We start from the raw sequence: 26,785 nt of genomic DNA on the forward strand, positions 1-26,785 counted from the left end.
TACAATAAGCAGGAATAAACCGTTTAACATACACAACACCATCTACTACAAACACCTCGTATATCATCAACTACCGACGGGCAAAGGAAGCAAACAGACTCAGAGATGTTTTTCATTTGTCCACTGTATTTTTATCACAGTCTAATCAACCAGTCGAAACCAAACAAAAAACTGCTGTAGTTTGTTATGTGCCTTAAACTAATTTATTGCGCCTCACTGTGCTCTCTACACTGCTCACATCGCAACGTCTTTACATATCTTGCACACCCCATCCATATCTTCGTCACCTGGGGGGAACTGAGGGTGGTGATATTATTTTTGTCTAACAAATTGATTGCTCGTGCTTGTCTTGGTCTCTGATAACGCGACCAGGTATGCAATTACCAGTCCACCGGTAAACAATTACTAGACGCCCGGTCCCGGGAGGGGAACACCCCCTGTTGGTGGGGCAACAATGTAATGGAGGGTGTCAAGGAACGGAGCAGTTACCAGGTTGACACCCGGTTCGACAAAACACGCAGCAAATAGGTCACAACACCGCGTTCGATACGCGTCTTTCGTGGTAAACAAACAGTAAACAACCCTTTGACAAGCGGCACAATAAAAAAACAACGACGACCACATCGGAACCGGTGGCGCTGTTTCCTAATCCGTTTCTTTACCTTCCCACGATTTCGATAATCTGTCGATAAGATGGAATGAGCTTCGCAGGCAAGGCCACATGATTGCAAATGTTTTTTTACCTAGTTTTTTTTTGTATCAAGTGCTCCGTTCCAATGTATTGAAGGACAGGCCTTATGCTTGATAACAACAGCCCATTACTTAACGCAGAGCTTGTAAAGCATGCGTACAAAAGGGCTATTAAATGTTTCAAGCATTGGTCAGTGGTGACGTGTCGCGTAGGATCCTTGCTGCTTTGTTGCCAGCATCTTGTCGACATACGATACAGGTTCTAGATACATCGACACGCCAGATAAACCGGACAATGGAGATGAAAACAAGCCCAACGACTCGAAATGCATTGACTGATTGACTCGGGACGGTGTGGTGCGATAGCGCAGATTAATTTTGATCACGCTTCAGACAATGCACGTCGTTGTCGTTCTTTGTCCCAAAAAGGCAAATGGCGAGGCTCGAAAAGGCTGTCTCCGTTCCATATCCTTACTCTTAATCATTATGTATGTTTAATTTTTGACATAAATTTTGAATACTTTGAAAAACAAACTCAAAGTGACCCACATGTCTTGCCCTTTCTTCGTCGATTGATAAGAAACATGAAACAGGCACGGCAACCGCAACCGGAGCAATAAAGAAAACACGTCCTCAAACAAAAAAACGCACCTACTGTGGAATTTCCATTCATGTTTTTTTGCGAAAGAAGGAAAGAAAATACCACGACCTCTCAGCATAGAAAAAAACCGGTTTGTGCTGGAAAACGACGCCTGGCTGGTCCAGTTATGTGCTGGTCGCTACCTTCACTATCATTATGGTCTCTTTGCTACTACCCCAAAATGCCCGACCGTCTTCTTGCTGCCAGCTTCTGATTTCCCCGGAAGAAGAGAAGCACCCAAAAAGGTACGATCAGCCGGGGCCCGGGAATTCCTTTCCTATGCTGAGGAATAGGGCGATCGTTCGCTCCTGCGACCTGCGAGTTTAGCGTCCCCTTATCGCGACGTTCCCCGCCCGAGGTGGGCGGGCTGAAGTGCATCTTGACGGATTTCCCCTTTGCGCACAGTTACAAGAGAGCCAAACAAACACACACACACACGCGCACCAAAAACCGATGGCGCGCACACTGGAGGGCACAAAGTCCACGGCAGTGTGTGCGCTCGAGCCTCCGTGAGTCACCGACGGACACAACAAACCGGTGTTGACTATGTAACAACATAAACCTCCGCCTCCATCCCCCAGTCCAACAACTCCACGAGCCTACAGCGGTGTGTGCGTGTGTTCGGCAAGAGTCATTGTTGGGAAGAGGGAAAAACACAACCCTCACCACCCCCGCCTGTCCCCAATCAAGGAGGAAGGGCTCGCTTGGACGGCGGCAAAGGTGTGCGCAGCATTCAACCGACAAACGCGATTGGACGCGCGGCCCTCTCGACTTGGAGGTGCGTCCCATACGCCTGTCGTGGTGGTGTACCGTCCCCTGTGTGCCCTCGGTGCCCTCTCTCCCTCAGCCCGCTCAAACCAGTGTCCGGTGGTGTCTCCTTTCCTGCTGTTCCTGCAGGTGCCACCCCCTCTGCTGTGGCCGGGGCTGTCGGTCGGCCGGTCGTCAGCCGCTGATAAGCGTCTGCGAGCGGCGGGTGTAAGTGTAAGCGGTATGTGCGCGGTACACGGCCGATCGGCGGTGGCTGACTAGCGAGAGCTGGCGATGGTGATGATGCAGCGCGCAAACGAGATGGCGCGATGCGGTGGCAGGAGGACACTGGAGCGATAATTCGGATCGTGCAAAAACGAGGGAAAAAATGTTAAATTAACTCGCCGTGCGGGCATGTGCTGGCAGTCGCTGTGCAAGTGTCGTGAAGCAACATCCTCCCTCATCCTGCAGCAGCTGCTTCGAACTGCTTCCAAACAAAACGGTGTTCCGCATCTCTCTCTCTCTCTGTGTTTGTGTGTGCGTATGTTTTGCGTGCTGTGTGCTTATTCAAAGATCTTGTCCAGCACTTGAGAAGACGGACAAATATTTGCTCATTGCTTCTGCTCCACTACCGAAGGGATTTTACCGCTAATTAAGCGCCTCGGCTACGCCAAACACGATCCTTCTGCGCATAGCCCGGATCAAGTGTGTCTGTGTGTGAGTGTGTGTGTGTGTGAGTGTGTTACCCAGAAGAAGGGTGGTGGTTCAAGTGTTTTATTTTCCCTTAACGAGTGCCGCACCATCCAAGCAGCCCAACACCAAGCCCAATCGGAAGAGGGCTTCTAGAAAACTCGGACGGACGGACCACAGGTCGCGGGGTAAGCTTTAGCGCTTAATTCCTTCTGTCGAATGCTGCTGCAAGCCAATTAAGTGTGAGGCTTTAGGGATTGGCCCGCGTGGAAGGATTCGCATACCTAACCTTGATCGCGGGGGAGGTGGGGGGGGGGATGTTTGTCGATGTTGAGGGGAAGGGTTTTTGTTTTACCATCTTGCTGCACTTTGGACGACCTGGGCAACAGCAACAGGTACGAGAAAGTCTGCGCTGCATTTCTGGCAACAGGTGGAGACGGGTGCAGCCAGTGCTAAAGACGTGGCGAGACGTACGTGTATATAAGACGGTATCGCAGCGGAGGTAACAAAAGAGATGAGAGAAAGTTTTTGTTTTACTGCTTTTGTTGATCTTTGCTTTTATGCTTTGTCGGTACGGCTGGTGTGTTGGATGCAATCTCAGGCACAGGAGCATTATGTTGTATGCGGGATGCTGATGCTGCTGGCAGTATTGCGACCACCGTTGTTTCTTTCTTTCTTTCTTCAAACGCGAAAATAAACACGTGCGATGATGCTGATGATGATAAAGAACGTGACCGTGCGGTCTTTAGGGAGCGAGCGGAAAATAAACTCTTCAAATGATCAGCTAAACTTACCGTGAAGGTTAGAGTAGCTTATCAAGTAGCACACGTAAAAGAAAAACTATCCCTTCTGCTAGTCTGTTTGACCTAGGAACAAATTGTTATTGCAAGCTGATAAAGATCGGCTTGAACCTTTCTCGGGGAACGATCTTGCAAAAGAAGATCAAGAAGATCTGATGATCACGGTAGGAAGCATGGGCGATGGCTTTGTGTGGCTTTTTTATGTTAGCTCTCGTTAGCTTTACGGACCTCGGTGGCTGATGTCTATTTTGCCTACCCTTGGTGGACCGTCGCATGGACCGCTCAGCAATGGTATGCCGATGACTTTTAAAAGGCTATTCAACCTGCCCAACATGGCGGGCCGTTTGCTAATGGCCGTGTTTGTGACCGAGTGCAGTGGCGAGAACGGCCGGACAATTGCAGTGCCCAACGCTCGGTAAATCACACTCTTGGGGCCCCAGATTGTGCCCAGATTGCGGCTCGATCGATCTCTGCCTTGCATCTTCGCCCTGGCGCGCTGGCGTAATCAAGTTTTGCGAACCCTCTCTAGCTCTCTCGCTCTCACTACAAACTGGTGCGAAGGAACCCTTTTAAAAGCAACCCCCTTATTGTTATTGGCGTCCGATAGATCGAACCAGTCGCTGTACGCAGTAATTAATGGTGTATGTTTTTAATATTATTGTTTACGTTTTACCCGTTCCCTTCCAATAGGCAGAAGGCAGCACACCACAGCACTATTTGCGCGCCCAGATCGATTGACCAGTGTCGTACGGCCAGCGGAGTGTCGTGCGTTATCAGCCCAGTGGGGAAACATAAAAATCATAATGACGTCGCTGGCGGTAATGGAGCTAAACAACAACTGCGGCGGCGATGAGAACCGGAACGAAGATTGCGAAAAGTATCTACGCGAGCTGACGAAAACCTTCACCGGCATCGACAAACCGCTCAAGAACGCAAGGAAGTGTGAAACGCTGACCGATTTGATCGGCGAGCTGCGCAAAACGTTCGACTCGGACCACGTCAACATCGAGTACGTGAACCATCTGATGCTGAGCTACCAGTCGAACCCGGCCGAGTGGCGCAAGTTTGCCAAATTCGACCGATACCGGTAAGTGTGTGCAGTATGCAAGATGGCGGCGGATCCCCGGTCCCTGGCAACAACACACATGCGCTCGCATGGTGGTCCGGGATCGTATCCGGGGATCTTTTGGATTAGGGTCGGGAGGCGTCGGAAGAGAGCTGACTGAGTAATGTCGAACAAAGCAGCTTATCTTTAGTAGACGATTAATGAAGGTAGCATAGCACACATGCTTCAATTCCGATTAGGTTTGGACTTTGGTTTATTGTAGGGTAAGGTAGAAGAGTAACATCCCTTTCTGGAAGGACTGTTGCTGGAGAGTGATTGCGATAGAATTCTACTAAATCTGTTATAAGATAAAGCACTGTGATAGGATTGTTAGACGATGGAAAGTTCTGGCATCCTCGTTTAGTATTTTTGGTATCAAACACCAACAGTAAATTCAAATACTTCTATCGACTTTGATAGGAAAATCCTCTCCAGAGCGAATTGGAAATGAGCATGTCGAATTCCGATTTCCACAACAGTAGTTATTTGTCCATTGCGATATGACGGAAAAATGCCAAACCAAGGTGACGGTTCTTTCCATCGTCTAATAAGCCTATGAGGGAATCATCTCAAAACCAGTAGGAAACGGAAGACTTTGTGACGTACCCAACCCCAGCAAGTCGTATTTTGATAAAGTTCTTATCGATAGCGACACTGTCCGTATCACTCAAATGTATCGCAAATATTGAAAATGAGATGTTGAGTATTAATTTATTTCATGTCATCGTGGCGCAGATTTCAGCTTCAGACTGTTTGCAACAGCTTCCATCGTGAAAAATGATAAAGTTGATTGTCCTGTCCGAATGATGGGTTTATCTTTGCAGCCCACGCTCGATAAGCGAACAAGTATGAGAGTCTGTTTTCAGGACATTTGAAATGGCGGCAAATGGCAACTGACACATTCCCACCGCACGCTATCTGGCTTTCGTTGTTGTGATGATTGGACAACGTATCTATTTCATTCTTTCCTCACTGTTTTGCCTACACACAGCTACACCCGAAATCTGGTAGATGCCGGTAATGGCAAGTACAACCTGATGATTCTCTGCTGGAACGAAGGGCACGCATCGGCCATCCACGATCATGCCGATTCGCATTGCTTCATGAAGATGCTCAAAGGACAGCTGATGGAGACGCGCTATGCCTGGCCGAAGGATGCGACGGTCACGGAGGACAGCAAGGCGGACATTGGTAGCGGTCAGCCGGCTGGCGAAGAGGTGGAATACAATGGGGACGAGCTGGAGGAGCTTTCGCGCAGCACGCTGGAAACGAATGGCGTGTGCTACATTAACGATACGCTCGGGCTGCACCGGGTCGAAAATCCGAGCCACACCGATGTGGCCGTCTCGCTGCACCTGTACTGCCCCCCGTTCGATGTGTGCTCCATCTTTAACAAACAAAATGGCAAGCGCACCAAGTGTAAGGTCACCTTCTGGAGCAAGTTCGGCAAACGAGAATCCTCTGTAAGTATGCTTGCTCCGTGGCCACCCCCGTGACGGGGATGTAGACGAAATCGGAAGAATTCGCAACTAATTGCTTTCTATTGTTTCAGAATGTGAACTAGGACTTGATAGCTGGCAGTCGGCAGATGTATCGAGACTGACGTTTGCAAGTGATAGCAATGAAACGAATGCATGATCATTTTTCTGCATTTCCGTTAGTGGTAATCCTCCAAGAGAAACGCTAGGGCTGTATTTCAGATAAGATAAGTAAATGAGATTACTTTTAGATTACTGCTCATAATTCAGGGCAAAAGTGTGCTACGAGTGAATAAAATGTCTATAACGATTAAATGGTGTTGTTTGGTATGTTTTTTTTAGAATTAAGTTACAGGATTTCTCTAGCCAGCTCAACATCGGAAGCGAATAATTCAATAAAATATATTTAAACAATAAAAATGGAAACTCGAATGACCTGGCATTGGTTGCTCGGTATACGCTCGACATTACAGGGTTTTCAATGATATTATTGACGTTTTCAGCGAGCTGTTGATTCGTTCGAGCATATAATTGACTCTTTCAGCGAGATATTGAATTGTTCGGAAGCAGGCGTTGACAAGTTCGGCGATACTATAGAGCTGTCACTTTCGTACCCCTTGGACTGCAGCTTGGATCTTTCCCATCAGAAGGTAAACAAACAGTTTTCGAAAAAATATGCTGGTTTTAACTAATATATGTATTAAAAAGCTTGGGGAATGGCTATTTGCTAATACAGGGTTTTCAATGATATTATTGACGTTTTCAGCGAGCTGTTGATTCGTTCGAGCATATAATTGACTCTTTCAGCGAGATATTGAATTGTTCGGAAGCAGGCGTTGACAAGTTCGGCGATACTATAGAGCTGTCACTTTCGTACCCCTTGGACTGCAGCTTGGATCTTTCCCATCAGAAGGTAAACAAACAGTTTTCGAAAAAATATGCTGGTTTTAACTAATATATGTATTAAAAAGCTTGGGGAATGGCTATTTGCTAATAAAAGGACATCTAAGAATGAAAAATTACACGCTTCGGCACAGGGTGTAAACAAAACAAACGAGAGCTCAATAGTATCGTCGAACATGTCAACGCCTGCTTCCGAACAATTCAATATCTCGCTGAAAGTGTCAATTATATGCCCGAACGATTCAACAACTCGCTGAACATGTCAATAATATCATTGAAAACCCTGTAAAAGGACATCTAAGAATGAAAAATTACACGCTTCGGCACAGGGTGTAAACAAAACAAACGAGAGCTCAATAGTATCGTCGAACGTGTCAACGCCTGCTTCCGAACAATTCAATATCTCGCTGAAAGTGTCAATTATATGCCCGAACGATTCAACAACTCGCTGAACATGTCAATAATATCATTGAAAACCCTGTAATTTAAAAATGTTGAAAAGCGATTTTACGGATTGCAAATAAAGCTTGCAGTGTTGAAATGGCTTGAGAAACACTGTAAATTTAGTTAAGTTCAGTATTTTCAATTTAGGGAATGGTGTTTTCACGGGGAAATTGATTATTTTTCAAGGGAAGGAAGGGAAGGTTCTGATGTTATTTAATCAATTTCACTTCTTCTGCTTTGGCTAAACAACCGCTGTCGATCAAGGCCTGCCTTTGCCACTACTTGGCTTGAACCCATGACGGGTATGATGTTAAGTCTTATGAGTTGACGACTATACCACGAGACCGGCCCGGTTTTACTGTGGCTAGATTTAATTTAACTACTAACAAGCGTATTAAATTCAACGCATTCATCAATGATTGGGCCATATAATCCTGTATCTTAAAAAATATGCTTAAATAGAACGTGATCCCTCTAGTTTTTTTTTTCAAAAACTTGAAGCACACTTTAAAGAATACCATATTATTACTTTGCAAAATATTGGATGTATCTCTAACGGGATCCCATCTTTCCAAATGGCTTGCATGGTTGCTGTTTTAGTGTTTGTCATGAGATGATGGAGATTTGGTAACAAATTTATGTAAGATCCTAACAAATAATGATGAAATGAGAATACTCATTTTTTTACAGGGTAACACGGTAAAAATCCCATCAAAACCGATCAAACCAAACTTACCCAACGGTATATCACTGATTGTGGCAATCGTAGTCTCTATCAAACATAAATTGTCTTTTGGTTTAAGTTTTAAACTTTCTTACACTCCTTTCCTATTTGGATCTATTCAAATGCACACACATGAAGTTGTGATCAGATATCCCGCCTTCTCACGTCTTTCTGTTCTTGACGCCGGAAATAGAATCACGTCCCTCTGCTCTTAACACAAAGAGATTTATTTAATTGACATGATTGTCGATTGATTATTCAAATTTGCATCAGCCATGTTATTTTAGGATTTAAAAAAATCCCAAAAAAAAAATGTTGATTGCAGAACAGAAATAATGATCGAAACGCTGTGTGTATATTGATCACGTAGTTTTGGTTTAACACTCTACGAGACTTTATTGAAGTGAACTTTACAAAATATCATTATGTTAACGACCCAATGGTCCTTTCATTATCATACGAGATGTTTGCTTGTTCGTCTGAGAGTAAAAGAAGATCCTTAATGACATAATATTGTAAGGTCATGTACCGGTATTCTCACTTCGAGCCATATGTGGAATTAATAATATATAAACGATTAACCATTAACAGGAATACGAAGAAACCAAGCATAGTAATAGAAGAAAATGAGGCAATTCGAGATCTTTTTCTATTATCAACGACTCATCTTTCAGGATACTGTTGTAAGGTTATCGACTACATAAATTTGCTCAATTCGCGGATCGAATTTTGTAGGGAATAAACAATAGCCTCCAAGAACGTTTGAAAGCGGTACTGACAAATGCATATTGAGAAATGGTATTGGAGTCAGTTACGATATCTTCTTATTACACGCTTGTAGTACACGCAAGTTGTAAGGGAACCACGACGCAGTATAGAAATTATGTTCGAAAGGGTAGCGTCCTTGGGACAAATTCGATCATTGGGACACAGGGTCATGTTTACTTTGGCATCCAACAGTACCGTACTCGGATGTGCTCGATCAAGTACCGTGCCAGATCCGAGCAACCACGTACAGCGAGGAAGCCAACAGTCATCAAAGCGGCGATGGAACCAGTTCGTAGATATATGAATCTCTCGATCCGGAAGATCGATTCTGATCCGGGTGTGTCGATCGTAACGGCCTATAAATGTTGCATTAAAAAATTGACTTGATTGATTTTTTGAAAAATTGAAAAAATGATTTTTCATAGGGTTTAACTTCATCCGCAATAGCTTCTTTTGGCTCACCAACCGTTGTCGGTCAAGACCTGCCTGTACCACTTGTAGGCTTGGCTTTCAGTGACTTACACTGTTTTCCGGCACAGTTTTCAATGCGAACAGCGTTATTAAAAATCTGCAAGATGTTTTTCAACAGCTGGCATTATTTGTTACAGCGGAGCTGTTGAAAAAACCTATTGCGATTGTTGAATAATGCCGTTCACAATAGAAACTGACCCGGAAAACGGTGTATTGATTCCCCCCATAGCAGGATAGTCAGTCTTACATATGGCGGCACGGTCCAATCGGGGCTTGAACCCATGACGGGCATGTTGTTAAGTCGTTCGAGTTGACGAGTGAACCACGAGACCGGCCATAATGCGATACTTACTATCTCTCGATGTATCTGAAGGTCTAAAGTCATACATACTGAAAAACGCTCTAAACTCACCCGCAATAACGAAACATTAATTGCACTTTCAATAATAGTATCTCATGAGCAAGCAGACAAAATATGACACTTTTATCAGTCGAACTCTAACCGTGATAGCCAAAAAAGTGAAGCAACTTCGTATAAAAGCGTGCGCGAACGCAGAACGGCACCCCTTATCCCGATTACCCGATGTTTGTGGACATCGTATAAGCCTGTTCCTACATCTACAACGTCTTAGTACAGTTAGACAACAATTAGAGCATTGAAAAAAGTCTAGTTCCGAATGGCCTAGAGACCTAGAGGGATTAGAAGCTCCAAATATTGCTGAAAATGAAGACCGAGGGAAAGTCGTAGACCGAGGGTGAAATAGTACCTGTGAAACAGGAACAAACGTATCAGGGAGCAGAATTCGCAGCGGTAAGAAATGACGCCAAAACTGAATGCGATCGTTTTAGGTGAATTTCGATGGAATTTCGATATGTGCAACATACCCAGCTGCGTCTCATCGAAATTTTGTAGACCAACATGATTCAAAAGCTATACTCCAACAATTTTGTCGCGAAAAATGGAATTGAAAGGAGGAATTGATAAAAATAGAAGATAGATCTCTACAAAATGCCTAAAGGCATGTCTTCATCCATCATGGTGATAATTCCGGATGACTGACGAAAGACACCTCACAAGGTAGTAGATTTATGTTTGCAGCCAGTCGACAAAGGCCATTTTTATGCAAACGTTATCGGGAAATCCCTTCCGTCAATCAGAATCGTGATCGATTTGGAAATATGTCTGCCTTGGTGATCTTCATGTGTAGCTGAAGCGAGATGAATGCTGAAAAGAAGTACTACGAATGTTCATGTGCTTGAAGGAGGCAAAGTTTATAAGCTTAAGAGCGTTGTCGTTTATCAGCTGTCGTTTCTGATCGTTGGTTTTTTGGTTCGATACAGTACTTCTTACTGTTATCTTTGTGGAATAATGGTTTATCACTGTCAGGCGTGATGCTACCTGGTATGAATATAATGTCAAGTGACAGGAGGATGGGTATAAAAGTAAGTTGCTAGCTTGAATAAAATCTCTCTCTGCGTTCTGCGTTCTCTACCCCCATATGTGCTGTGTAATTTCATCGCGATTTTGCTAACAATCTTTTCGTTGCGATGAAGTTTTTTTTTTGAGATGGCTTTCAAGGCCTCTCCTCCAACCTCCAGTTTTGTCGCGCCACAGAATAAGCTTAAACGACTGGAAAATCAAATGTCAATAAAAAAAAAGAAAGCTCCATAGCTTCACTGGTTTTGCTCCATAGATGGCGTTCTATAATTCTTCATTATATTGCTGTCCTTTTCTTGTTTCGCCTTATTTGTGTTTCGTTTCGCCTTATTCATCTAATTTTGACCTATATTCATTTCTAACTTTCCGAGCAACAATCTATAAGAATGGTCGTGTGATCAGATTCGTGGATATCAGCAAACCAGCGAAGCTATGGAGCTTTCGTTTTTTTCTATGCATGTTTGATTTTCCAGTGGTTTAAGCTTAATCTGTGGCGAATGGGATTAGGCACAAGGCACGGGGGAGCACAGCGAGATCGATAACTGCATTAGGTATAGCAAGACCTGCCGAAAAAGTGTGTGTGTGTAAGAGAGAGAGAGAGAGATAAAAAGAGATACAGAGAGAGCGAGAGAGGAAAAGAGAGAGAGATATAGAGATAGAGAGAGAGAGAGAGAAAGAGAGAGAGAGAGAGAGAGAGAGAGAGAATTTTTCAAATGTCGTATTTTATTGTTTTTTCCTATGCTATTAATTCTAATAGCGGTTTATTTTACCCTCCTGCCCGGCACACCTCGTTACCTTTGTATTAAGCTGTCATTTCTAAAAAGCACCGATATTCGGACAACCGAATAAAAGGTGCCTGAATAAACGGCGCTCTGCTGTAATATTTGTTCCTCATTATAAAAAAAACATGCCGAATGAATTCGGGTGTTTTAATACAGGTTAAAATCGATTATGACTTACCGTTTCCTGCAAAACCAGTCCAAACAAATGCATCACTAAAAGCGCCTGTTTTGAATCAGTTTAGCCTGGTTATCGGGCGGCTGACATGTGTCACTTGGGTTACGCCTTTCCTCTGACGGTTCCGTATTGCTGCTTGGGTGCCAATTGCACAACTGTCAGCAGCACACCCACAACAACACACCGTCGTCAGCTGCCGTAAAGCTTACAGGGCTGTGTGTGCGTGTTTCGTTTCGTTCGCTCAGTTTTGTTTGAAACCTCGGGCGAATATTTGGTGACGGACCGTGTGATGGTTGGTTGGTAGTACGAATTTTACCAGCTCCATCTAATCAGTTGCCGTGTGCGCTGCCCAGCACCAGCGCTCACCCAGAAGTAAGCCCCCCCGAACGATACAGATCCAAGCGATCGCCCAGCACGGTCGTTTGGTCAGGTGTTTCATCGATGCTGTCAGTTTCTGTCCGGTCGACGGATTGGAATGCGTAGTTGAAGGTGGTGATGGTGTGATGGTGTGTGCGCTTCTTAGTTAGAGGCTGCTGCGTTGGTCTAACGGGCACGGCATTCCTGCACTAGGGAACGATAAGGCAGGTGTGATGCAGTTGTTGAAATCGTTCGTTATCTAGAGTCACACGACCGCTCACACATACGCACACAGCAATACACACACTCTTTCTCCTCACCGTCGGACACCTGGGCCAGTGTGCGCGAAAAGGAAGAGGTGCGAAACGGACCGCAGAAGAGCCGAAATTGAAGCGCACACGTAGAAAGATTTCAAAATGGCGATCGGATTTGGAAAGCGTTGAAAGATCGTTCGGCCGGGTGAGGAACGCGGGTGTGTACGCAAGCGATCGTACGGGAGATGTGTGTGCGTGAGCAGAGCGCTACTAGAAGATCTGTTGGTGCGCGCGGGTTGACAAGATCGTTTTCGCTAGTACGCGCTGGCGGCTGGCAAGCAAGAAACTCGGTGCACGGAGCGTGTGTGTGTGGTGTGGCCAATTATTACGTTTTGTATGCCCTTTGTCCAACGCAATTATTTTGTAGTGTGTTTGTCCGTCTGCAAAGCATTTCTGCAGCTGGTGCAGAGGGCTTTTTTTTACTGTGTGTTTGGTGTGCCACGTTGAACATCTTCCAGCGGGACGACGACCCCCCGTGTGTCGTCCCTTTAGTATGTGGCTGTGTGAACTAAAGAGGGAATCTATGAAGAAAGGTTGCAGCAACTCCAACAGCTCATGTGACAACGCGATCGCCAATGGTGCGTGATCGTGTGCGTTCTGTTTAGGAGCGACAGACGGTGACAATCATTCGTTATGTGTCGGGCAGTGTTCGTTGTGCAGGTTTGGACTGGTAATAGACGCGAGCTGCTTCTCTGTGGATGTGTGCCTTACACCTGCGCGCTGAAATTATTTCACTGTGAACCTCTCCTCTCCCATTGCACTGGTCTTTGCTGGCCCGACAGGTGACCTAATCAAGTCGGTCAACAAAGATCTGCTGCAGCCGTCTGCGGAATGTTTGGTGGTGTGTGCCCAGTGCTGCTGGTTATGGGGCAATGTGTGTGTGTGTGTGTGTGTGTGTGTGATTTGTGAAAATATCGATATATCGTAGTCTCTTGACCCAACAGCCAGCAGTGGCACTGATTGGCGGCTTCTGATTTAAGCGTTACTGATCGTTTCACTTAAATTCGTTGCCGTGCCAAATGCGTGTGTGCGTGCGTGTTCGAGAGAGAGAGAGAGAGAGAGAGTGGGTGTGATTTCAAAGAGTGATTTTTTTGTGTGTGTTCTGGGTCCACGATCGCTAAATTACGTCAACATTTTGTCACCGAACTCGTGTACAAGACGGACGAACCCGCACTCTGCTGTTTGTATGATTGTGTGTTTGTGTGTGTGTGGACCATTTTTTTGGTGTTTTTTGAACGACTGATTTTGTGGGGAAATTTTTAGAGCCGTTTTTTGTTAATTTTAATTCATTCGTATGGCGGAAGCAGTCGACATTATGGCAATCCTTTTTTTTCATGTGTTATCAATACCTAACACATCCATACGACAAGTAATTTTCTTATTTCTTCGTGCTTCAAACTGCTTCGTGTGTGCGTGAAGAAATTACTTTCTTTTTGAGTTTTGCACGAAAGCTCTGTCTGCCTTTTTGTCTTCAGAAGCGCGACTGCAGCTGGTATTGTTTTTATTCTCCTCGAATATGCTACCTAATTTCTTTTATTCGCCCTCAAACGCGCCTCGTACACGTAGGTCGCTAGCAAATCCTCGGCAGCAACACTTTATTTGATCGATGAGTGGCAATTTTGCTATTTTGTTGAGCGCGCACTCTTCGCCTCTTTTGCCCGCTCGAATGGTAGGAGAAAGCCATTCGTACGTAGGAAAGAAGAAAAACATACTAATGATTGAACAGAAACAGAGAAACTAGTTGCAGAAAAAAGAGAGAGACAGTGTATAGAACAGATGGGTGGGAAAAGAAAATCTAGTCGCGTCTTAAAGCAACGCTAGCAAATGCTTTGCTTTTGTCTCTGGCAATAACCAATCCTCTGATCAACGTGCCTCATTTCTTCACGTGTGTAGCACAGGAACAACCGTGAACCACTATCATCATTATCATTTGCAACATCATCATCATCAACAATAACTGCAACAACAGCACCGCCAACAGCAGCAGTTCCCGATGAAGGTTAAATAGTAGCAACTGCAAAACTCTCAAGGTAAGCTCCCCCTTCCAAGCAACCGTATACATGTGTGTGTGTGTGCGTGGTGTTGCATGTGCACAACCTTTAACACATTTGTTTTTCTAAAACACAAACTTTCTTCCTCCTTCATGAGGTGAATGGAGCAAAGACTGTACATGCAATTAAATGCAAAGCTATATGGTCTATAAATGCAACCAAGAATCCCGTGGATAGGAAACGGGAAGGGAAGAAAATGCACCAGAATGCAAAAAATAATGCATTCCTTGTTCTGCTACTACGGCAGTGTTGGAGACTATAGTACGCACGCAGTAATGCAGTGGTATTTGTTTTTGATTGCTGATACGTAATTAACTGCAGTTTAAAGTGTTTACGGTTGCAATGATTGTGCCCGCGAAGATTTATACTAACGATTTTGTGTATTAATTAGGAACTGAGAAAAATGACAAATTTTATCAATATTACAGCACTGTTAAATGTAGTTAAACAGTATTTGAAGTTTTCAATTTTCTTATTTTTAGTCCATCGGCTGTATTGACTTTGTTGTTGAGTATTTACAAATTTTTGTTTATATTTCATATTGGTTGATACTGTTTTGATGCTGTTTTTTGCTGTGAAAACAATGAAAAACATCAAACATTAACAAATTAACTGTTTCATGTGTGTTATAATTATAACATTTTAAGTTAAAAGTATGATTTTTTAGGTTTGTTGTTGTACTTCAGTCCATTGAGGACGAGCTAACTTTAAATAAATTAGAACAATTTAAAAAAGCAATTGAGCTCAATTGAATGTTTTTTTTATCATTATTTGAAGAACAAAAACAGTATATAAAAAAGATTATATATTTTTAACTACATGGCGTCAACAAGAGAATAAGTTCAATTATTATTAATGAGGTAGAGAGTTTACTTTTGTGTTTATGTATTAGTGGTGATATTGGTTTGAATTTACTAGAAAAAAAACAATAAAAGACAAAAGCAAAAATTCAATTGCATCTACAAACCTACAAATTCTTCATCAATCCCAATACACTATTCATGGGTCGCATGACTACCCTAGTTTTGTGTGGGAGTTCGGTGCAAGATGGGCTTGCGATAGCAATACATTTATGATATGAATACATTCGTTGCCACTAAATTTTGGTTCAAACTCACCTATTTTTGTCTCTAAGGCACCAATTGTTGATAGCGTGTCACAATTTTTGCTGTAAATTTGCTGTAAATCAACCCCTTTATTTAAAAATTTAACGTAATGTCTGAAACTGTGCGTTCCAAAATTGCTAAATTAAAGTAAAGCCGACCATTATTTTATTGATACAATTTAAAATATAAAAATTGTTACGCCAATTTTGGGAGTTTTAATGGATTGAAAAAAGATCGGCATGTATTTTCATGTGTGAACAATATCCTGAGATTTGATTGCATCTAATTAGTTGTATTTTCACAAAATCAAATTACATGGTTTTTGTACTGTTTTTGTGATGTCAAATTACAGTTGTCATAAATCTGCTCAAATAAATGGTAAATTCATGATGATTCCTACAAGAGTAAAAAATTGTTGACATACAGACAAAAATAGATAAGTTGGAGCCAAAAATTGATGCTTTAGAGCCAAAATTGCGCAGTACCGACTTTAATAATCGAAACAAATTACATGAAAATCATTTAACAAATTTTTATTGTGCTAAAAAATACAACATTCGGTTTCAAAATCATGGTTCCACAACAACAACAACAACAATACAATACAATGAATACCAAACATTGCAACATCCTAAATGGTAAACACCCATTCAGTTTTAAAATTCATTCTAAGCAACAATGGATACTGCCGAATCCGAACTACAAGGACTTTTTTTATCCCCTTCATGTAGTGACGTAGTAGGGGAAATATGGACCATATATGATTGCCGTTGCATTGCCGCATCCTTTGTTTGTGACCTCTGCCATCTTTAGTTCGTGATCGTACGTGGTAGCCAATATCCTTTCACCTGTATTACGAAAGTGAAAAAGAAAAACCCCCACGTAAAGCTGCAATCGTGTTGCAGATAATAGGAGGGAGAACCTCCAAAAGATAAACCTCCCCGCAAAAAAGCGAAGAAACTAAACCTTTCCGACACTCACACACACACACATACTGAGCCGTCTTTTACTTCTTTCGTTTCTTTCAGAGCAACAAACATCGCCCATCGTCTCGCACTGCCTAGCAACGACACTTTCGACGAACACTGACCATCGCTTCCAGCCGAACCCAACCCAACCCCCACTGTTTATTGCACCTCCGTGGCAGCAAAAGTGTCGAAAGTGAAGTAAAAAGCTGACCGCCGCCCCCCCTTACCTACCACCCCCCGTTTTCTTACCAAGCGTCGAAGTCTTGGAAGAAGCGCACAGAAGTAGAAGTGAAGTTAAAAGTCTGTGATTAAATTCAATTAGTGCGGCCGCCCGCGCGAGCGTGTGCCCCATTTGCGCCAAACCATAAAGTGTCATCGCATCGTTGCATTCGCTGCAAGAAAGGGAAAATCTGTGTGGTGGTGTGTGTCTGTGTGTGTGTGTGTGTGGTAAGGGTGAGAGTGTACCCCGAAGTGGTGTAGTGTGTAGTGCTTCTGGCGGGTTAGATTTTGGGGCCATTTTCACTTGGCCTGGGGGTGCATCGAGGTGTGACAATAATAGGTCAGGAAGTCGGAAACTTCTTCCGAGTTGAGATACCGAGCCCGAGTCATTCCGGCCGGGGAGTTTGGGGGGAGATAAGATAAGACACCGCGCAGCCACTGCATCGGTAGCACAGCCGAGGGCGACCGAGACACATCTGCTGCACAGTACCCGGGAGCGGCGGCAGCGGCGTCGGCGACACCATGGAGTCGATGGAGTATGAGGAGGCGCGCAACATGACGCTGCTGTTCTTCCTCGAGCGGCTGCTCGATCGCGGGGAGCCGAGAACGCTGCACGACCTGTCCTGCCAGTTCGGGGCCCGCGGATTCACCAAGGAAATGCGTCAGATCGCCGGCGGAAGTCAATCAGGTCAGTTGTGTTCAAGAAGATGTCCTTTGTCCTTATTGCGCGCGCTGTAACATGGTCCGTTGTAACTTTGCCCCTTTCCGCTGGACTCGTTTCGTAGCAGCAGGCAAACCGACAGGTTTAATTTTAGTTGCGTTTTCTTCTTTTTTTCCCATCCCCGTCGTGTCTTATACCTGAGTTGCCCATATCCTCTTGGGAAGAGAGAGGGAGTACCAGCAGCACCAGCAGCTCTATCGCACATTGGAGCTAGCAAAAACTGGGCTATCGATTTACCGTTCCCTCCACATGCTGCTCCTTGGTGGAGGGTTCTGCGCTTCCAACCTTCTGCTTGCTTTGCACCCTCGGCTTGGCCGACTTCCGGCGTTGTTTTGTCGTGCCACGAATCGCCCCACCACCGTGTGCAGTAGCAGTCTCAAAGGATTTTTTCTTTTGCAGAACGGTGGCTCCTGTGTGGGGTGAAAGTAGCAGAAGAAGGTTCCGTTCTTTGTTCAACAGCGCGTGGCACAGCGGGAGCACATAAAAATAATAATAATAAACTAAACCTTGAGAAGGAGGGTGGGCGAAAAGAATTGGTCTGTAGAAGTTGTCCTGCGCCAATCTAGGACACGACGCTATTCCAGTGGCAAATCGTGTTAGCATTTGTGTGTTGGCACCGGAATCCTGGTTGGCTCACAATGGGTTTTGGCAGTGGGTAAAAAACAAGTATCGGGATTGCTTAGAGTAGATTTAATTTTAAAGGTACTTAAATAGGTATCAGGGCTGTTTTTGAGGGTTTTGTTTTTTAGCATACCAAGATTATTGCCACTGGTGTGCTTTTGCCATTAGTGAAAAGTCTCATGTTTTAAATCAATGTTTTTGTTTGTTTAATGTCTTTATCATCGTAACTTGTACGCCATGCTAGCATTCTTCTGCTATGTTCTAGTTTAATTTTCGTTGTCAATTTTCTACCCTGAATGTTTTTTGGGCAAAACATGTTGCACAAAAATGCAGACCAAATATTAAAGTTTTAGGCTTTTAAGAACGAAGTTTACGTACTTATTTTTTATCGTGTTTTAAATCTATTTTTTGGGTATTTTATATCGATATCAGCTTAAACTGATTGAAGTTAAAATAGATTACAACAAATTTAACGTTAAGTGAAAAATCTACGAGCACTTCCGGCACTTATTTTTTAATTTTAGCATGTTTTCGAATGAAACGTTGCTAACTATGGAAAGTCGGCACATTAGATTTGAGTTACTAGGCATCTACTACTCATTCTTAGCGAAAACTTCAAACTCATTTTGAACCAGTTTTTTTCTGAAAAGTTTTTATATGTTCAATTTTGTTCAACCATCACTACCAGTGCTGCAAAATGTCATGACCATCACGAGATGTTCACCAACGTAAACAATGAACATATCTGTGGTTGCTTGATTTGATGGCCATTGATGATACTCAATGAAATTGCGTCATCACGTACACAACTGAGATGAGACTAAAACAGTTGGTGGACCAATCACATGATTGATGACATTTTGTTTAGCACCCAACTCTAGATCACTCACAGAAAATGTCGCAACTAAGTGACTGACCAAGAGTTGATTGCACAAAATGTCTCCAAGCATGTGATGGTCGCACCACCTGTTTGAGTTTCGCCTCTGATCATCACATAGTTCATGACGCTGACACGATTTTGTTTCAGTCAGAATTTGTCATGACTATTGCAGTGATATTTTGCAGAACTGATCACAGTAAAAAAAGTCATGACATAGTGACTGACCAAGCGTTGGTTGAAGAAATGTCGCGAAGCATGTTTTGGTCACAGCAATCCTTTTGATTATCACCTCTGGTTATTACAATTGATTACGTGACGCTGATATGGGTTTGGTTTAAGTCAGATTTTTGTATGACATTGACAGTGTCATTTTGCAGCACTACATTACCTCGTAACTGTTTTATCGAATGCTTAAAAGCTTACAGTCACTTGCTAATGTGTACATTATTATTCATCAGCTTCAAATTGTTTTTCAACAGCCGTCGAATAGTGTATTTGTATCATAATAAAATTAAAATTTCAGTTTTTACACAAGATTTTCAACACACCACAAAAAGAACTGTCAAACTCAATCCAGTCTGAGACGTGTTGAAAATCATTCTTCTTCTTTCGGTCCTTTAATGGGTATGCCATCCCAAATCAGAGGTTTGGCTATTTGAAAATCAGAGACGTGTTGAAAATCATTTGGAAGAACTGAAACATTACAGGGTTTCCACACCAATCTCCAAATCTCCAATCTCCAAGTCTCGTGTCATATTTAGATCACAATAAAATTTCAATTCTTCCATATGATATTCAACAAAGAACTCTGAATCTGAAAACTCAGCCTAGCTTGTGATGTGCTGAAAGAACTGAAACATTATTGTGATGCAAATACAACATTTGATAGTTGTTAAAAAACATCTCGCAAGCAATGAAAATCTACAAAACTTAGAAAACCCTGTATTGCTGCTTTAAGCAGGATTAGGTTTTACATTTTACTCGGCGTTACTCCCATAGTTCGGCCTGTGCGCAACGAAATGCTAAAAACAAAAATAAAGCAAGTGTTTCCGTCGTTCTCTGAGGTCACATGGTGACGACGTGTCCCTGTGGTGGTGGTGAAGTTTCGCCACTTTTCTTAGCGAAGTGGATCACCAACAACAACATCTAACGTCACTCCGCCGCACCGGTGTCTCTCGGCTCCCGGTTGATGAAGCTGCCCAGCGAAGGGAGAAGGCTTATATTTTATTATAGTTTATTGTTTTCTGATTTACATCCCGAAACCTGTAGTGCTGATGTGGTGGTGGACTGACTTGCCGGCTTCCTGACGCAGTGTTTCGCAAGCTCCACCAGCCCAAGGAGCGCGTGTGTGTGTGGCTTTTATCGGCCAAACTTCTTGAAAACTTGTTGTGCGCATCGGCTCGGTTCACAAGACAAGGTTATGTTTGAGTTGTTCAGTGCAGTGGATGCCTCGTGGTGCCGATGCTTCAAGCCCCCCCCCCCTTCCACCATTTCATCTGCCCTAACAAGACAGACGCCCGATGGAGGAGGATAGTGCATGGATTTCTATGCGCACAGCAGCAGCAGCAGCAGCATGTTTTCGTATGTTGCACTGCATTTGCGAAGGCAGTAGTGGGTACGTAGTACTCCACCACCACATGTACGCTTGAACATTCTCAACCTCGGCCTTTCTCACCTAGGTTTCGCTCGAATGCGGCTAGTGGTGGTCGGGGTGGCCCTCAAGGAACATGGAGGGAGAGCAGCCATTGGGCACGCGGAGGCTATTTCCTCTTCGTACAGGCTTGTTAATCTTATCCGTGGTGTGTGTGTATAGTTTGTAAACATTAGCGATGGAAAAGAAGGGTGATTTGGCAGCAGAAAAAGGCAGGAAGCCACACTAACAGACAGGAGTAAGGGGGGGGGAGGGTACATTGAATGCTACAGGCAAAATGATGCTCCCTCCTCACTGAATCTGGAGCAGTTGTTGCGCATCTTTTCAAGAAAATTGCCACCTGCATCGGGGGAGCTGCCGAAGAAAATGGTGAACACACCGAACGGCCAAGAACGGCCCCACATTGGGTCAGGTAGTAGGGTTTCATGGGTAGTTTGCTGCTGTTGTTGTGTAGCCCAACGCAGAGGTGAAGACGCATCGACTTCTGGGGCTTCACGTTTTGGTATTATTGGCAGGATTTTATTGCAAGCAGCGCCGCAGCCGAGAAATGCGTTCGGGTTGAATGCGGACCGTGTTACGACATGGGCCTGGCCGTAATGGACAATAAATTATAACACAAATATATATACACACAGCCAGTGCACAGAAATGGTAAACCGAGAGGGGAGGATTGAATTGGAGGAGAGATGTGCATGTGTGTACTGCAGTTGCACCAAAACAATCAAGCGCAATTGCAGTCGTTTAGTATTCGTGTGGCGTGTTGGGGGAATCGGGAAGGAAAATAACATATCAGTGTGTTCTGTCTCTCTCGCTCTCCCTCTTACTCTCTGTTTTGGTTGGACGAAATTGTTTCGTGTGTTATTTCTAATTTCGAACGGGAAGAAATGGCTCATAAAAGCGCGGCAAACGTGGCAAAGTGTTTTGAAGGGCCGCATCACTATCGATGTAATGTGGTCTTCGGTGCTGCAGGGCAGTAATACTGTGCTATAAAAAAAAGTAATTTATTTTGCAATAATCTATCAACTAGGAAATTCATAGAACATCCTATGCTCTACGTCTTCTTTGATAGTGCAATCGTGAAATGTTATGACTGGCTTTGCGCCGGGTTCCGTTATAAATGACTAAATTCAATTTCATGCTTAAATAAGTTACAGCATTTTTTTTAAATTAAACTATATCATTTTCCCTTTTTTCCACACCATTTGAAGGTCTTCGTCTTCTGAACAGAGTTGTTAACTGAAAGATATGTGGGTTGAAACATGTTTACTCGTTGGGCGATTTTTTTACTTGTTCATTTGTTATTATTCTATTAAACCATTTAATTACACTGAAGAAGCTCGTTTTTCAAAATACATATTAATTAATGCATTCAGAATAAATGTTCTGCTATGGGGAAAGACGAATTATTCCTTTACTATTAGTCTGATTCTAAAGTTATTAGATTGAAAATTTCATATTTTCATAGCAGCGCAGTATTAAATTTCTATTTTAACGATTTGCCTTTTATACCGTATTTTAGCGTGTATAATGAGCCCCTTTTATGTCCAAAATAACCAACATCAGATTAAGGTGGTCGTGTGTTATACATGGTTAGTAATTTTTTACCATACACCTGAGACATTAATATACATTCAAGTTAGTATACAAGGTAATGCTGGGAAAAATAAGGCATTTTGCCACGGAAATGCATAAGGATAAAAAAAATAACTTTGGAAAATGAGATAACAATTCATCTCATTGATTTTTTAAATTAGTGATTCGGATTCGTAAAAAGGAACCATTTCAGCTTCAAAAACACAAAAACTCTAAACTTGCTCAAAAGAATTTACCAAAAGAATCCGAAGGTAAAAAGATGGAGTTCCATTCGCTTGTACTAGAAGAACGAGAAGACAAACAAGTTTGATCATCATCAAATTGATAGTATTTGAATATGGTTTTTGAATATGGTAAAATTAATTTTTAATTCTAAAAATATTGAATAATAAGGGGGACGTTATACACGCTAAAATACGGTATATCATTTTTATATTGTAAAATGAAATCGAAGATTCTTTGATTGAAATGTAAATGAATATATAACTAAATGAGTTATAAGCTCCATAATTTTGACTAATGAACAGTTTTTGAAAATATGATGTTTGTTTTGAAGAATATTTTTTCTTTCATTTGTAAGATTCTTCTTCACTATTGTTTTTTATGTATTTATTTGCTTTCGTAAAGTTGTAAAATTAGCTGGTTAGTAACATTAGCATTAGATTAGACAATATTCTACTGTAGTTCATTATCAACTATTTAAATCATAATCGAGCCCATTGTCCAAACCTCTTTTACGAACATTAACGCTAAACAGGTTTGAGATTACGACCAAAAGTGAGGAAAAAATGGTACGACCGTTGCCAAAGGCTTTCAAAAGTATTCGTAAGTCCGTGTATTTTTTCTACGTGAGCCCAGAGCAATGTAGAGACACAAGCGAAGAGGCAGGAAAACACATTCCCATCCAAATGATGATGAGAACAAAGCACTGCATCCGGCGGCTCCTCTATTTGTCATTCCATTTTGAATGAAAAGGCTCGACCCGACCGTGAAGCAAAAGCTAACCAGAACCTGCTCTACCGGCTGTGCTGAGGAATTCCTTGCCCCCTACCACCTCGTCTCGTCGTGTGCATTTTGTGTGTTGTTTAGTTACCCAATCTGTCCCTCGGGAAAGCAAAGGGAAAACGGACACCACGTGTATCTTTTCTCAACAGTGGTTGTGTTTCGCGTCCAAGGGGAAGGTCCAATTCGTATGAAAGAATCCCAACCATGGATCGGTTTTCGGAGTGTCAGTTTCATCCGGCTTCTTCCTCCACAGGGTCGTGCGGGAAGAAGCAACCAGTGACCGCGCGCACCGAACCAGAATGAGGGAATTTAGTGAAAGAAAACACAGACACCGGTCAGAGGGGGGAAATCACTGCATAAATTCCCGAGTGCTACGAGTCGTCCCTATTGCGCCGCGAGCCTATCAGTGTCACCGTTACGAAACGACCCCGCACGAACCCCCTGCTCGCCCGAGAAAGGTATTGTTTTTGAGTTTAAATCCGCTTTTGAAGGATTGCCGGTACTTGTACAGTTCTCCGGGCAATGCGTTTCGGGCGACGTGCTGTGCGCAGGTTGCCGAGCCGAGCAAAACATAATACCCCACTGGTGGTGGTGGTGGCGACCTCTCTTCATAACTGTTTAGTGTGGCCACCGAGTTGGGTCGGGGGTGGGGCAAAAACATAACAGAGGAAAACAAGTACACAATGTAGGTTGCGGGTGGACACATTTGTGCACCGCGAGGACACTCGACATTAGTTCAATCAAGAAAATGAGCCGCGTTCACCTTTTGGAGCACGGTGGGTCTTCTCCGCACGTCGCAGAAATAAACAACGGTTTTACGGCAGGGCCCATAACAACCGCCACCAGAACGTTGGAGGTCAGCGGCGTGTCTTGGTGTGGTGGTGATGTAATGTGTACATTAGCCGTCCGGTACTTGTGTGTACACCTTTCGGGGTATGTGCGGATATTTATGGATGAAACTTATTTTGTCAAGAACGTAGCGGCAGCACCCTACCTGACGCGCGCGAGACTGTCACACCGAAGGTGGCCATAACCGTAAGTGCTGCTCACCGCAGATGACCAACCCCAACACATTCTGCGTCCGTCGCTCGTGTGTCGCTCGCTTCCTTGTCTGCATCTTGTATGTTAGTGCTTCACATAACTACCACCGAAAAAAAGAAGAGGAAGAAAATAGGACCGCTTACAGAGCGAAGTGCTCTCATGAGATATGCACGCAAATGTTTCGGTGCTCACGTTCACGTTTGGTGCTTCTTCCTGTGCTAAGGGGCACTCGGGGCAAAATGGTCACCTGCAGTTTCGACAGATGCTAAATTTGCTTCGAATGGTTCTAAATATAATGTTTTATGTAAACCATGAACCTGTTATAGTAATCTAAAGCTGCGGGTCAAGGGGCTTTCTCAAGCTGAGCTGAAACATTCTCAAGCACTCATTAAAGTTTGTCAATCACTCCAAACTTCCTCTCAGGTTTGAGCCCGTGGCAGTCGTCAGTTTTTCTCACTCTGAGAACTGATATAGCAAGCTTTATTTCGAGCTTTAAATAGATAATAAGTTTTTGATCGCCTGTGTTTTTAAAACCTTTTCCAATTATAAACAGTACAAAAAAAAAAAAAAAATCCAACGTAATTACCGACAAACGAATAGCAAAATTGCTGCTAAGATTTCAGATAGTCGATCGCTACATCGTAAACTTTCTTAAAAGTTTTTCAAAAGATTCTCATACCGATTTTATGCCGATTTCACAAATTTTGATAACGTAGGATTCTCAAAAGCTGTCACGAGTGCCTGAGAATCTGATGTTGAAAATGTTTCTCAAACCTCATGGCCCCGCGGCCTAACATTTCTCATGGCATGAAACTAAACATTTGACTTCTTTTCAGTATTTGCTATCGAAACTTGTTAAATGTTGTCATTGGTGCAAACAAAGCGCCAATCCAGACCGCAGGCAAATTATCAGCCCTATTTAATAGAAGAGCTATTGAATAAACTTAAAATTAGTTACAAGTGGCTCTGTACAAAACATTAACAAAAAAATGCATTAATGGACAATTTTAGAATTTCATCAATTAATGTTAGATTCTATTAAATCAATAGAATAAAAGTAGATCAAATGCATCCAAAAACCATATCTTTTATAATACGAAAACAGCATCACTCTGTTAGGTTTCGTTTGCCTTGATTTGTAGATTGTGCCCCTTGGGACATGTTATTTTCTTCATGTTTGCTATTATTTTTATTACATCAATAAAATATTAAAGCTTTGATTATTGGTTTAAAATCTATTGTTAACATCAATTCTATGAGATAGAAAGTAAAACCCTCCTAACATGAACATCTTGCCCCATGTTCCTCTACCAATGTCTTTGGTACTGGGCCAGTGTAAACCACACAGTGTTCATCTTGCTTGCTCTCTCCATCCACGTCAAAGCATTGGACAAGATGTTGGGAGCAAAAAAAAACAACAACAATGGCCAAGCTGTCGTTATGAAAGAGGACTTCTTTTGCCTCAAAATGTTTGTGGATGAATGGCGGGAGGAAACCTCATAGCAATAAAACAATGCCAACAAGAAAGGCAATGCAGAAGCGACCATTGAAAATAAAAAAAAAAAATATTATTAAGGTCTGGGATCACTTTTGTTGCACTTTACCGACTCGCAAGACTGCGGGCGATGCGGAGATGTGTGCAAGCGAGAAACACGGAAAAAGAAATTAACCACGTGGTGGTGTGCCGCGCTCACTAATAAGTTCAGGCTGGCTGGGGATAGCATGTGCCACGGGTAGGAAAATTAAGAGCAAGAGCCAACCATCACCTGGGTAGGAGAGCCTCGGTACAAAAAAAAAAAAAACGCGACGGACGGAACTGGAAAATCGAATGCCATCGAATGGCCGCTGCAGCACCGTGCCACGTCCGGTCCAAAAATTGCTGCTCGATTTTGCGTGACTTTCCTTTTTTTTCTTTTTTTGGTTCGAATTTTCCTCCCTCAACGACGAAGTGATCACCACATGTCTTGTATGGATCGAGAAGCGACCTGCAACTCGTGGCCGGTTGGTGGATCGGCCTGTCTTCCTCAGCGTGGCCGCTGTGTCGGGGTGCATTCGGGAGGTTTTGGGAAGTGTTTCGTAGCTTTTTTCGACTGCAAAGTGCATTACGATTTCACGACGTGTGTAGTATTGTACTGCCCGCGGGGTATCACTCATCACCCAGCAATTCCACCTGTAAGGAAGCTCAAGGAGGAAATACAAACCACAGCGGGGGTGAGTTTGCGATGGGAAACGCATTCGACAAACTGCTCCGAAACTCCCCGCCGCTTCTTCCCCCGTGGAGCTCTCGGCGAGCTTAATTTGGGGGGAGAAAAGCCCCAACCGCGTGCGGTCACTCCACGTCCGAACGTATCAGCTTTTTCATATTTTGACTTCTTTCGTGAAAGTGAACGCGCGTGTCGATGG

At 43.3% G+C, this 26,785-nt stretch overlaps 2 protein-coding genes across 6 annotated transcripts in view; both read left to right on the top strand.

Moving 5' to 3' along the window:
* Positions 1-2,485: 2,485 nt before the first annotated feature.
* On the top strand, positions 2,486-6,465 carry LOC120894565 (cysteine dioxygenase type 1). The gene is made up of 4 exons (XM_040297224.1): positions 2,486-2,955; positions 4,258-4,654; positions 5,664-6,135; positions 6,225-6,465. The coding sequence occupies exons 2-4, from the start codon at positions 4,371-4,373 to the stop codon at positions 6,234-6,236; spliced, it is 768 nt and encodes a 255-aa protein (XP_040153158.1). The 5' UTR covers positions 2,486-2,955; positions 4,258-4,370; the 3' UTR covers positions 6,237-6,465.
* Positions 6,466-12,029: 5,564 nt separating this feature from the next.
* LOC120906416 overlaps positions 12,030-26,785 on the top strand; it is a 37,014-nt gene continuing 22,258 nt past the window's right edge. The window contains exons 1-3 of one of the 5 annotated variants that reach the window (XM_040318090.1): positions 12,030-12,227; positions 14,420-14,556; positions 16,712-17,558. In XM_040318090.1, coding sequence (XP_040174024.1) covers positions 17,393-17,558 — 166 coding nt within the window. In that variant the 5' untranslated portion in view covers positions 12,030-12,227; positions 14,420-14,556; positions 16,712-17,392. Of the gene's footprint in view, positions 12,228-12,353; positions 12,441-12,754; positions 12,861-14,419; positions 14,557-16,711; positions 17,559-26,785 lie in introns of those variants that run through there. The other 4 variants (XM_040318097.1, XM_040318123.1, XM_040318105.1 and 1 more) reach the window with 4 other exon arrangements.

This window comes from Anopheles arabiensis, chromosome 2, assembly GCF_016920715.1.
Source record: "Anopheles arabiensis isolate DONGOLA chromosome 2, AaraD3, whole genome shotgun sequence".
Lineage (NCBI taxonomy): Eukaryota > Metazoa > Arthropoda > Insecta > Diptera > Culicidae > Anopheles > Anopheles arabiensis.

Bases quoted from the DNA above. Each gene is read 5' to 3' on its own strand.
- LOC120894565 (XM_040297224.1), top strand. From the start codon at position 4,371: ATGACGTCGCTGGCGGTAATGGAGCTAAACAACAACTGCGGCGGCGAT. The intron at 4,655-5,663 runs GTAAGTGTGTGC...GCCTACACACAG, and splicing joins GCCAAATTCGACCGATACCG to CTACACCCGAAATCTGGTAG.